Below are 12614 nucleotides of genomic sequence, written 5' to 3' on the forward strand. Positions count from 1 at the left end.
TGCCTGCCTCCTTCACTTCTCCTCCTAAAGATCAAGGACTTTGACTAATGTTGACTCTGACTGATCCTGAGACCCTCCAGAGAGCTAGCTGGAATATTACAACTAATAAAAAGATCAAGTTCAAGGACATCTCCTCTGGAGAGTCTTCTGGAGAACTCCATCCAAATTGATATCAAGCCATGAAGGACTCTTTGGGTCTAGCTAGTCAACTACTTCCAAATTCACTATTGTCTAAAGGATAGCAAAAGAGATTTAATTGCGTCTTTGACTATAATCTAAATAGCCAAATTGTGTTTGCTGGCTTTTCTTCCCAGGCACGTTGTCAAAAAACAAAGTGATATTCTGGCTGGACCTGCAAGTTATTGGATCCATTCTGGCTCTTTATAATCATCACTTCTTTTTCTACATATTCATTCACTTTACTAATATAATTTAGAATTTGCTAGGAATGTCAGTTGAGTTCACTGGCCTGTTCATAATTTGAAGATTCTATTTCTATCTTTCAGATTGGAACATATTAATCTTTTATTACAGCTTCTGTGCTTCATAATCTTTTAAAGATTAAGACAGTTGCTCAACAATCAAATATACCAATTCTTTTTATTCCTAGGATATAAGCACCTTGAGAACTGAGACTAATTTTTTTTGTTGCTGTGTACTTTCAGTGCCTAGCTAAAATAATCTTAAATTTCTTTATATTTATTTCTATCAACATATGTATGTATTATTGGTCCCAATAGAATTTATGTTTCTAAGGATTGAGGACGATTTCATGTTTGTCTTTGAAATCCTTGTGTTTAGTATATTGTTTGGCACATAATAGGCATATGATTAGTGTTTATTAAATAAATGAGTGAATGTAATTTGTTTGGATTTGTTGGCTTGAATTTATAGGCTGTCTTTTAATCCCTGTTAATCCTTATTTCAATTCCCTTTGAAGTATTTATTCTTTCCATTTCAGTCCAGAGATCATTGTCCTCAGCAAAGTAAAGAAAAGCAAAATGAAAGGCTAGCAGCTTTGCCTTTAACTCTGCCCCATCTCAGAAAAGTAGTTGAATGTCTTCCTTGGTCCTTTACTTTCTACAATACATCTGGAATAATCCCCTTTTTGTTGTTTTCTCTTTTCTTTGAGAGGCCTAGCTCATTCTGTTTTAACTAGTTTTTTTATAATGCTTTTATAGGAGAGTGATAGATTTTCATATTGATTTTCTTTTATCTGTCCTTGCTCCTATCTTATCTTCTTGTCCTTTTAAACATCTAAGTTGTTTGACATGTTCCATGTGTATCTGGAATTTTTTTAGATCAAGTACCCCTTTTCAAAGCATCAAAGAAAGAGTTGGAAGGGACTTTATTTCATTTCACTTACTTACAAATGATAGCACTGATGCTCAGAAACATCAAAAGATTTGCCCCAAGTCTAAGACTCTTTATCCTCATTAGAGATCATTTTTCTTAGATTTTCCTTAAATATTTTGTGTCCATGTAATAACTTTTCCCCCTTAATTCTTAATTTTAACAGTAAAGAAGTGAAATGCTTTATATTTACCTTAAAACAAGAAAGCCTAATTTAACATGTAATTCATTTTTGTGTCAATTACTTTTTGTGTTTTTTTGGGTCCATAAAAAGATTCCCTGCCTCTGGTCTCTAGGATGCTTTTTAGAGAAAACAAGCTCTTTGTTTTTGTGATACTTTTTGATCAGTTTTAACAAGTAACTGTTTTAGATGCTAGGGAAACTAGAAACTTTGCTTTCACAGTGCAATAGCCATAATGCAAGAATTTCATATGTGTTTAAGGGAATTGTAAGTAAAATGCTCTGAAATCCAAGGGGTAAAAAATTCTTTATTTAAGATAAAGATTATGTGGCAGGAAAAAGCATGAAAATCCTGAAACAATAAAGTGACACCAGGTAGGGAAGGATATATATTTCAATATTTGTAATTTGGGGAGAGCTAAAGCTGATTCTTTCTTAATGTACAACTTTAAATTGATTTTGTATCATTACAGTAAGTATTGGGGCAGCTATGTGGTACAATGCAAAGATCATCAGCTCTGGAGTCAGGAGGACCTAAATTCAAATCTGTTCTCACACACATTACATTTACTAGATTGCATTGTGATTCTGGGCAAGTCACTTAATCTCCTTGCCTCGACCAAAAAAAAAAAAAAAAAACAAGAAAATATAAAAAGTGAAATGGATTTTTTTTTCTGAAAAAATGATTGTTTTCTTTGATTTGAATCAAAGGTTGCTCAAGAAACAGATGTTAAAGCTCAGATTCGTCTACAGTTTCGTGACGTTAATGGGGAACTTGTAGCTGTACAGAGGTCAATGGTGTGTACTCAGAAAAGTAAAAAGACAGAATTTAAAACCCTGGAAGGAGTCATTACTAGAACAAAGTAAGTTCTTGTTTCATGTTCCATTTCCTTTTCCTTTTGTATTCATAAGAATAATATTTTTTCCTTTGCATAGGTTTGTGAATTTTGAGAAGTTTATTCTTCCATGACATTCAGATATCATTTAATATATCACAGTAGTAAATTGAATGGTTCCTTTAAAGGCTTCTGTGGTTTAATTTATAGAATAACAAATGCTGAATTGAAAAAAAAAATCACAGGGGAATTGATTGGCAAGTGGTTGAGGTTAGAAACAAAGTAAATAGGAAATTCAGTTAAAGTCAACAGATATTTGAAGTATCTGTTAGGCAGCCCAGTACAGTGTCAGCCATGCTGAACTTGAATTCAGCAGGTTCTGGGAGTGAATCCTGCTTCAAACACAACATGTCACTTAACATCTGTGTGACTGTGGGAAAGTTCCTAATAATTTTTTTTTTACCATGGTTTCTTCATCTGTAAAATGTGATTAGTTATAATATCTTACACAATTGTTATGAGGGTCGATTAAGATCATATTTGTAAAGTGCTTTGCAAACTTTACATTGCTATGGTAGCTAGCATTATTTTTTCTTTATTGTGAGTAAGGCACTGAGTTAGGCATTAGGGATACAAAGACAGACATAAAATATTCTTGAACTTAATTCAACCAGGGGTGGGGGGAAGGCAGGGAGTAGAGATACAATATATACATAAATAAGTCAGTCAGCCAGCAAACATTTATTAAGCACCTATTATGTGCTAGGCACTGTGCTATGTGTTAGGATTCACAAACAGGAAAAAGATAGCCCCTGCTCTCAGGGAGTTTACAATTTAATGGGAGAACCAATAAGCAAACAAATATGTACAAACAAGTTATTTAAAGGATAAATAGGAAATAATTAAAAGAGAGAAAGCACAAGAATTAAGACAGGTTAGGGAAGGTCTTTCAACTGAGATTTCAAAGTCAGGAAAATCAGTAATCACATTGAAGGGAGGGAGAGCATGAACGACAGTCAGAGAAACTGCCTAGGTTTGAGAGGTGGAGTTTTTGGTTATAAATGAGCAAGAAAACTGGTGTCATTGATTTCAAGAGTGCATAGAGGGGAATTGAAGGTAAGATGATGAGAGGATGGATAGGGATAAGTTATAGCACTTTGAATATCAAACATAAAGTTTTGTTTGCTCCTGGAGGCTTTAGGAAGTCACTGGAGTTTGTTGAGTACAGGAGTAATGTGATCAGACCTGCATTTTAGGAAAATCACTTTAATGACTGAATAGAGGTTGGATTGGAGCAGAGAGAGAATTGAGGCAAGCAGATCCCCCAACTAATTATTACAGTAATCCAGGTGTGAGATGATGAGGGCTGTAATTTATAACTTATTAAATTTTTCCATCATCATCTGTAGGCATGGTGAAAAGGTGAGCCTCAGCTCTAAGTGTGCAGAAATTGACCGAGAAATGATCAGTTCCCTTGGTGTTTCCAAAGCTGTGCTCAATAATGTAATTTTTTGCCACCAAGAAGATTCCAATTGGCCTTTAAGTGAAGGGAAGGCCCTGAAACAGAAATTTGATGAAATCTTCTCAGCAACAAGGTTTGTAACATTTTATAGTCCTTTATAATGAAATACTTAGTTCATTAGTTGATAATAAACAAATATTCATCTGTTTAATAATTTTGATAGCTCTTTTAAAATGTTTCAGATGATCCAGAGTTAAGTTATGCATCTCTTAATTATTATAACAGAAAGATGTTAAAATAATGCTCTTTTTATTCCTTTTTTTTCCAGGTATATTAAAGCTTTGGAGACACTTCGTTTAGTGCGTCAAAGCCAAAGTGGGCGGGTAAAGGAATGTCAGACTGAACTAAAGTACCTGAAACAGAATAAGGAAAAAGCTTGTGAGATTCGTGATCAGATTGTCAGTAAGGAAGCTCAGTTAGCATCTTCTAAGGAATTTGTCAAGTCCTATGATAATGAGCTTGGACCACTGAAGGTAATCTACACAAGGGTAATGCCTAAGTAGATGGACATAGTAGGCATCCAAATCCAATTGAACCAACCTCTTCCATAAAGCCTTCTTTTAATGCTTTAGCTGATAGTAATCTCTTCTGTTTTCCTTCTGTGCTTTGACTTTGAAAGTGCCAAATCAGCATGATCTCTCATGTTTAGATAAGGTTTTTTTGGCCTCTTAATATTGTTTTTGTTAAAATTTCATATTTCTCTGGTCTTCAGATTGTTCCTTGCAGCATAGCAATATGCCACTGTATTCATATAATATAGTACATTGCATCATTTCCTAATCATTGGGTACCTTGCCTGTCTACTAGGATACAATATTAAAAATCCATCAAGGAGCATTTATTAAGTGCTTGATGCCAGTTGTACAATGTGTTTGTGCTGAGATTGCATTTTGTGAACAAGGTAACTTGTACGTAAAGATGATATGAAGAATATCTACAAAGTACATATAAGATAAAGGTTGGGGAGAGGGGACTCAAGGTGGCTGAGATATCAGGAATGATTTCATATAGAAGACATGGCTTGCTCAGAGATTTGAAAGAAATAAGAGTCAGATTCTAAGAGCCAGAGTGAGTTCTAGGCCAGGGCACAGGTATGGAGATGGGAGGGAGAACAGGAAGACCAATTTGACTTTACAGTGGAGTGTGGGGAGGATATGGGTTTCTGTTTAAGATTGGAATGGTACATTCGTACCAAGTTGTAAAGGACGTTAAAAGCTAAATAGCAGTTTATATTTTATCCTAGAGATAATATGGAGCCATTCTACTTTAGTGAATAAGTAAGTAATATAGTCAAACCTACATTTTATGAAAATCACTTTGGCAGCTATATAGAAGATGAGATAGGTAGAGAGGAATTTGAGGTAAAGAAACTGATTTGGAGCTCTTCTAGTTGTTTAGTTAAAAGGTGATGAGACCTTCAACTAGGTTAGTGGCTGCATGAGATGTCAGAAGGGATATGGTTGGGGGAAATGCTATGCAATTAGAATTGACAAGACTTGGACAGTGATTACATATGGGATTATATATGGGTGGGTTTTTATGACACTACTCTTTCCTGGCTCTTCTCCCTGTCTTGATTCCTCTGCCTTTTGCTGTTTGATCAACTGCATTATGCCTCCTGATTATGGGTATTCATCAAGATTCTGTACTAAATCTTCTCTTTATCTCTTAGTCCCTCACTTTCTCTTGATCAGTTCCTATGGATTTAACTGTCACTTAAGCAAACAACTCACAGTTCTACATGGTTCAGCCCTTTTTTTTCTTTTTTTTTTTTTTTAAATTTTATTTTATTTTATAATAACTTTTTATTGACAGAACCCATGCCAGGGTAATTTTTTTTACAACATTATCCCTTGCACTCGCTTCTGTTCCGATTTTTCCCCTCCCTCCCTCCACCCCTTCCCCCAGATGGCAAGCAGTCCTATATATGTTAAATATGTTGCAGTATATCCTAGATACAATATATGTTTGCAGAACCGAACAGTTCTCTTGTTGCACAGGAAAAATTGGATTCAGAAGGTATAAATAACCCGGGAAGAAAAACAAAAATGCAAATAGTTTACATTCATTTCCCAGTGTTCTTTCTTTGGATGTAGCTGCTTCTGTCCATCATTGATCAATTGAAACTGAGTTAGGTCTCTTTGTCAAAGAAATCCACTTCCATCAGAATACATCCTCATACAGTATCGTTGTTGAAGTGTATAATGATCTCCTGGTTCTGCTCATTTCACTTAGCATCAGTTCATGTAAGTTTCTCCAAGTCTCTCTGTATTCATCCTGCTCATCATTTCTTACAGAACAATAATATTCCATAACGTTCATATACCACAATTTACCCAGCCATTCTCCAATTGATGGGCATCCATTCAATATCCAGTTTCTAGCCACTACAAACAGGGCTGCCACCAACATTTTGGCACATACAGCTCCCTTTCCCTCCTTTAAGATCTCTTTGGGATATAAGCCCAGTAGTAGCACTGCTGGATCAAAGGGTATGCACAGTTTGATAACTTTTTGGGCATAATTCCAGATTGCTCTCCAGAATGGTTGGCTTTGTTCACAACTCCACCAACAATGCATCAGTGTCCCAATTTTCCCGCATCCCCTCCAACATTCATCATTATTTTTTCCTGTCATTTTAGCCAATCTGACAAGTGTGTAGTGGTATCTGAGTTGTCTCAATTTGCATTTCTCTGATCAATAGTGATTTGGAACACTCTTTCAGCCCTTTTTCTTAATCTTCAGCTCTACATCATCACTTCCTTATTGTACATTTCAAACTGAATATTTCAAAGACGTTACAGACTTAGCATGTCCAAAGCAATCTCTTCTCTTAAATCTTCCCCTCTTCCAAATTTCTTTATTTCTTTCAAAGGTACCATATCCTTCTAATCTCCCAAGTTCATAATCTTAGCATTGTCTTTTGTCTTATATGTCCGTTAGTTGCTAAATTGTTAGTTGCTAATTTGTATTTCTACCTTCATATTATCTCTCACATCTGTCTCCCTCTCTTCATTTTATACATTTTACATCTTAGTTCAGGCTCTCATTATCTCTCCTTTATAGTATTATGATAACATGTTAATCTTGTGCCTCAAGTCTTTTAGTATTCCAGTCCATCCTACAAATTTGCTGCCAAAATTTTCTTAAAATATAGATCAGACTATATGACTCCCCTACTTAAACAACTTCAATGGCTTTCTATTGCCTTTAGGATAAAATATTAGCTTTATTTGACTTTTAAAGCCCTTTATAAACTTATAACCTCATAGGACAATACTCTGATCCTTCCAAATTGGCCTTTTCTTCCTCACATAAGTTTCTCTATTTAACGTCTTTCTGCATGAAATCTTTATTACTTCCTTCTACTCTGTCTCTCCCAAACCACCTTGAATTTAACTTTGTATTAGTATTTATTAACTTATTATTTATGTTTTATATATGTTTTCATGTATTTGTCCTACCATTAGGATGCGAGTAGGATTTGCTTCATTCTTTGTACTTCTATCCCCAGTGCCTAGCACAGTGCCTGGCCCATAGGTGTATAATAAATATCTAGTGATTGCTTATGAACTTGGGTGAACTATGGTAGTGAGTTTTAACATAAGCAGAAAAATTCAAGAGAGAGGGTACAAAATTATCCCATCTTACACATATTGAGTTTGAGGTTTGATTTGTCCAGCAGGGAATTGGAGATGCATAATTGGAGCTCAAAAGAGAGGCTAGAGATGGATAATATCTAATTTGAGGAATCATCTGTATAGATAACTAAATCCATGGGAGGCAATAAGGTATATGTAAGACTACAGAGAAAGAATAGAAGAGGATCAGGGACAGCTTTGGGATTATATTCATAGTGTAGAAGAGGAATGAGGAAAAGTCATTGCCTCAGTAGGAAAACCAAGAAAAAGCAATGACATGAAAACCCATCGAGGAGAGAGAATATGCAGAAGTAAGGGTGGCCAGCCGTCACTTATGCTACTTAGAAGTCCAGAAGGATGAGGATTAAGGAAATATATCAGATTTGGCAATAAAGAGATCAGTGGTGACTTTGGAATGATGCTATACAGAAATAGTTTCTGTGCTTTCTCATCCTATCCCTGTAATTTTGCAAACCAAAATATTCCTTTCTTTAGTATATCCCTGTATATATTGTTTACTTCTATTAAGATGTAAGCTTTTTTGAGGATAGAAATTACATTTGTATTTGTGTCCTAAGCACTTATCATAGTGCTTGGCATAGCATAGTATTTAATAAATACATTTTATTCATTCCTGAATGGAGTGCTTTGAGATAACTTAAATTTTTAACATTCTTCCTTTGAAGAGTTCAGAGTACTTTGATAATCATTCTTATCTATAATTGAGTTCATTTATTTACTTATTTGACAAATATAGATAAGGAATTTATTCTTTACAAATCAAACCACTATTCTACATTAAATCAACAAGTTAGACAAGTATAATAGTTGCTTGATCTAATGATGTGTAGGAATATAATAATAGCTAGCAATAATAGTATGCCTGCTATGTGCCAGGCACTGGATTAAGCACTTTACACATTTCTCATTTGATTCTCACAACTCTGTAAGGTAGATATTATTATTATCTTCATTGTACAGATGAGGAAATTGAGTCAAACCAGACATTAAATGACTTACCCAAGGTCACACAGCTAGTATCTGAAAAGCTGGATTTCTGTTCAGATTTTCCTGCTTCCAGGCTTAGTGTTTTCTTTACTGTATGCCATCTGTCTGCCCCCATCCTTTCATCTGTTCTGCCTTGATTTCTGTCAAAATCATTTTGAAATTGTCTACATATAGACCTCTTACATGTCTTATGTTTAAGTTAATGCCCACATATATTTCATTGTGTTTGTAAAAGATATTTCTCTTTTGGTTTTTCTTGAGTCTTTATGCTGGGCTAGAGATGCCTGTTGCTATTTTTTGTGGGGTATGTGAAAAGACTGATTTCCTTCGAAATTCTTGCTTCACCATAATAAAATTTTCCTACCATAGGAATATTTTTTGCTATTCTTAAATGCGGTGTGTTAGTTAAATTAAGTTCTATGAGCATTTAAAATATTTTAAATGAATAAATTAAGCTATGGTGAGTTTCATATATGAAAAATCTTATTTCATTTTCAGATTCATCTAAAAGAAATTGAACAGAATCTTTCTAAAATAGTGAGGCTTGACAATGACATTAAAGCTCTGGAAAGTAGAAAGAAACAAATGGAAAAGGACAACAGTGAATTAGAGCAGAAAATGGAAAAGGTTTGTGTTGAAATTTTTATTCTGCCTTAGAATATAAGTTTTGTAAAGAAGGTTATTCTGTTAAACCATGCCATTGTCTTATTCTTTTTGAAACATAATTATTTTGATGGTTATTTTATTTTATTTTATGTATAGGTAATAAGATTTGGAGCTTTAGATTTTTCCCCTCTTTATATATTGGGTGATGTACACAAATAACTGCTAGTTAATTGCTAGTAATGACCCCTTACATTTTTTATTTTAAAACTATTTATTCTGATTTTGCCTAGGTATTTCAGGGGACTGATGAACAGCTAAATGATATGTACCACAATCACCAGAGAACAGTACGAGAAAAGGAAAGGAGACTGATCGATTGTCAGCGAGAGCTGGACAGAACAAATAAAGAATCTAAGCTGCTGAATCATGAAAAATCAGAACTGCTTGTGGAACAGGGTAGAATGGACTATTTGAGCTTTATTCATTGCAAGAGTCAGTGTATTTAGGGTAAATAGGTGTTATTACTACAGAGATACTGTGGGGGAAGAGATAGAATACTGGACTTGGGTCCAGTATTGGGTTCAGATCATCATTTTCATATCTCCTAGTCATGTGACCTAAGATGGGTCATTTAACCTTTCTAAACTCTAGGTCATTTAAACTTTCTAAACTCTTTAAACTAGGTGTTCTTTACCTTTTTTTGTGTCTCAAGAACCCTTTTGGCAGTCTGATGTAGCCTCTAGATTCTTCAATATATGCTTTTAGGTACATAAAATAAAATACTTAGGATTAAAAAGTAAACAAATTATGTTGAAATTTGGTTATAGGAAAAAAATTAATCCATCTTCATAGGCCTTATGCTAAGTATCTCTTTTTAAAGAGATTTTAGTGTATATAGGGTTGTAGTCTATGTTGGTGGAGGGGTTCCCTTTCCATCCTGGTGAACTCATGAAATCACATATTCTTGATTAATCATAATTGATGCACAGTTGATTAACACACATCAAGGGAATTAAAAAATATTTTAGGGGAATATAAAACACTTTGACAATTTGAGATCAGGAGACTATATTTAAAAACAATAGCAATACAATTGTACATTAAAATCACTTCTTAATTATGTTAACACAGAAAAATAATGTTAATATAATGACTGTGCTTTGAAGCACTTGCCAGGTTGCTTAGTGGAAAATAATTAAGAAACATTTAGGAAATCTTACGTACTATGCTTTTAAAGCATGTAAGTCAAAATATGATACTTTGCAAAGATCTGTGATTTAGATGGTAAGAATTCCCTTTACTGAACCAAACCCTAACATGTCATTGACTTTAGAACATACTTTATGGAGATTTGCTTGAAATATATAGATCTTAAGTAATTTGCCCATGGTCATTCTAGCTAATGAGTGTCAGAAATGGAATTTGATTTACTCCAGGTCTTCTTGATTCCGGGCCTAGCACTCTCCTCACTATAGTACCCTACCTCTGAATGATGGTTTTAAAATATTTTTTATCTTCTAAAAGTCTTGAAACACATTAAAAAAAAACAAAAATCTTTCAGTAGTATTTTATTTTCCAAATACATGTAAAGATAGTTATCAATATTTGTTTTTTAAGACTTTGTATTTCAAATTTTTCTCCCTCTCTCTCTTGCCTCCCCCCTCCCTAAGACAGCAAGTAATCTGATATAGATTAATTATGGAACATACACTCTTGAAAAGCATTATCTGTGCATTTTCTCACAGTATCATGTATTTTTTGAATCAAGTGTTAAAAATTAGTCTTACTTAGCCAGTCTAATCAAGACAGTGATTCAAGATGGTTCCAAAGGATTTATGATGACTTATGATTAAAATTGTATCTACTTCTAGAGAAAGAACTGATGGAGTCTGAAGGCAGATAGAAGTATGCTTTTTTTTGGGGGGGGGGCCTTTGGAGGGTTTCTTTTGGTTCATGTTTTCTTTTGCTATATGGCTAATATGGAAATATATTTTGCATGACTGCACATGTATAATCTATATCAAATTACCTGTCTTTTCCAGGAAGGGGGGTAAGAGAAGGAAGGAGGGAAAGAATTTGGAACTCAACTTTTTAAACAAAATGAATGTTAAAAAGTTTTTTTATGTGTAATTGGAAAGAAGAGGATATTAAAAAAAAATCAAGATTTTAGATCTTAATTTTGTATGAATAGAATTGTTAATGGTTCTTGTACTTTTTTTGTAAAGGTCGTCTCCAACTACAAGCTGATCGCCATCAACAGAACATCCGAGCTAGAGATTCATTAATACAGTCTTTGGCAACACATTTAGAATTCGATGGGTTTGAGCGAGCACCATTTAATGAAAGGCAAATTAAAAATTTTCAGAAGCTTGTGAAGGACATAGAAGAAAGAGAAACAGAAGCTAATAGAAGAATGATGGTAAACATTTTGTAATATGTCATTCTGTGGTAGTTTTACATCTGTTAGCATTATTTGACTAGTTTAAGTATTAATCTTTAATTAGCATTTTATGTGAGATCTTAACATAATATGTATCTTGGCTATGAAATCTTTTAAATCATTTACTGAGATATACATTAGAATAACTTTTTTTGTAAAGAAAAAAAGAGATCGACACCTTAATATTTAATAGTCATAAATGAATTTCACTTATATATCTAAGTACACAATGACCAAATTGTTAATTTTTTTTAAATTTGTATTTAGAATGACTTTGCAGGAAAAGAAAGTATGAAACAAAAACAAATAGATGAAATAAGGGATAAGAAAACTGGCCTGGAAAGAATAATTGAACTGAAATTAGAAATTCAAAGTAAGAAACAGACTGAACTGAAAAATGTAAAATATGAACTACAAGAATTAGAGGGATCTTCGGACAGAATTCTTGAACTGGACCAGGAACTTGGAAAAACCGTAAGATATTTGTCTTAAGAAATTGTAATTAAGAAATAGACTTATTGACTTACTCAGTATTCTCCATGCTCAAATTTCATCACATTTATTGACACTCAAACTCAAAGAAGCATTAATTTGTATACCTTTGTGGAAAACTTTCCTAGAGGCTCTTTACTGCCTTCTCCTGACTCTGACACATAGAGACATTTAGAGTAGCTGCAGTCCCTCTGAAAGAAGTTATTTTAACCTTTGGTAATAGGCTTTTAGACATTCTCAATGTTTTTCAATTTTTAAAACATCCAAATTCAGGCATATAGATTCAGATTGTTAGGAGATCATAGCTCCTTTTCCTCACATATCTTTTAATTTGTTTTTATTTTTTAAATGGTTTTCATTTAGACTATCTATATCTATTTTTTTTCTTTCAGGAAATAAGTGTTCAGTGTACAGTACAAAGGAAGAGACAATTCTAATTGACCTTATATCCCAGTGAAGATAACAGGTCCATACTTAAATCTACACTTAATCAATTTTAAGTGAATAAGTGTAGATAAATATAAAATAATTAAATA

General features: G+C 33.6%; 1 protein-coding gene across 3 annotated transcripts in view; it reads left to right on the forward strand.

The window, feature by feature from the left end:
• The first annotated feature begins 1663 nt into the window (after positions 1 to 1663).
• LOC127549849 (DNA repair protein RAD50-like) overlaps positions 1664 to 12614 on the forward strand; it is a 97399-nt gene continuing 86448 nt past the window's right edge. The window contains exons 1-7 of one of the 3 annotated variants that reach the window (XM_051978234.1): positions 1664 to 2396; positions 3779 to 3964; positions 4160 to 4364; positions 9039 to 9167; positions 9437 to 9602; positions 11372 to 11565; positions 11854 to 12060. In XM_051978234.1, the coding sequence (XP_051834194.1) occupies positions 2329 to 2396; positions 3779 to 3964; positions 4160 to 4364; positions 9039 to 9167; positions 9437 to 9602; positions 11372 to 11565; positions 11854 to 12060 (1155 nt within the window). In that variant the 5' untranslated portion in view covers positions 1664 to 2328. The remainder of the gene's footprint in view (positions 2397 to 3778; positions 3965 to 4159; positions 4365 to 9038; positions 9168 to 9436; positions 9603 to 11371; positions 11566 to 11853; positions 12061 to 12614) is intronic. The other 2 variants (XM_051978235.1, XM_051978236.1) reach the window with 2 other exon arrangements.

The sequence above is a fragment of the Antechinus flavipes genome, chromosome 2 (assembly GCF_016432865.1).
Source record: "Antechinus flavipes isolate AdamAnt ecotype Samford, QLD, Australia chromosome 2, AdamAnt_v2, whole genome shotgun sequence".
Taxonomy (NCBI): Eukaryota; Metazoa; Chordata; class Mammalia; order Dasyuromorphia; family Dasyuridae; genus Antechinus; species Antechinus flavipes.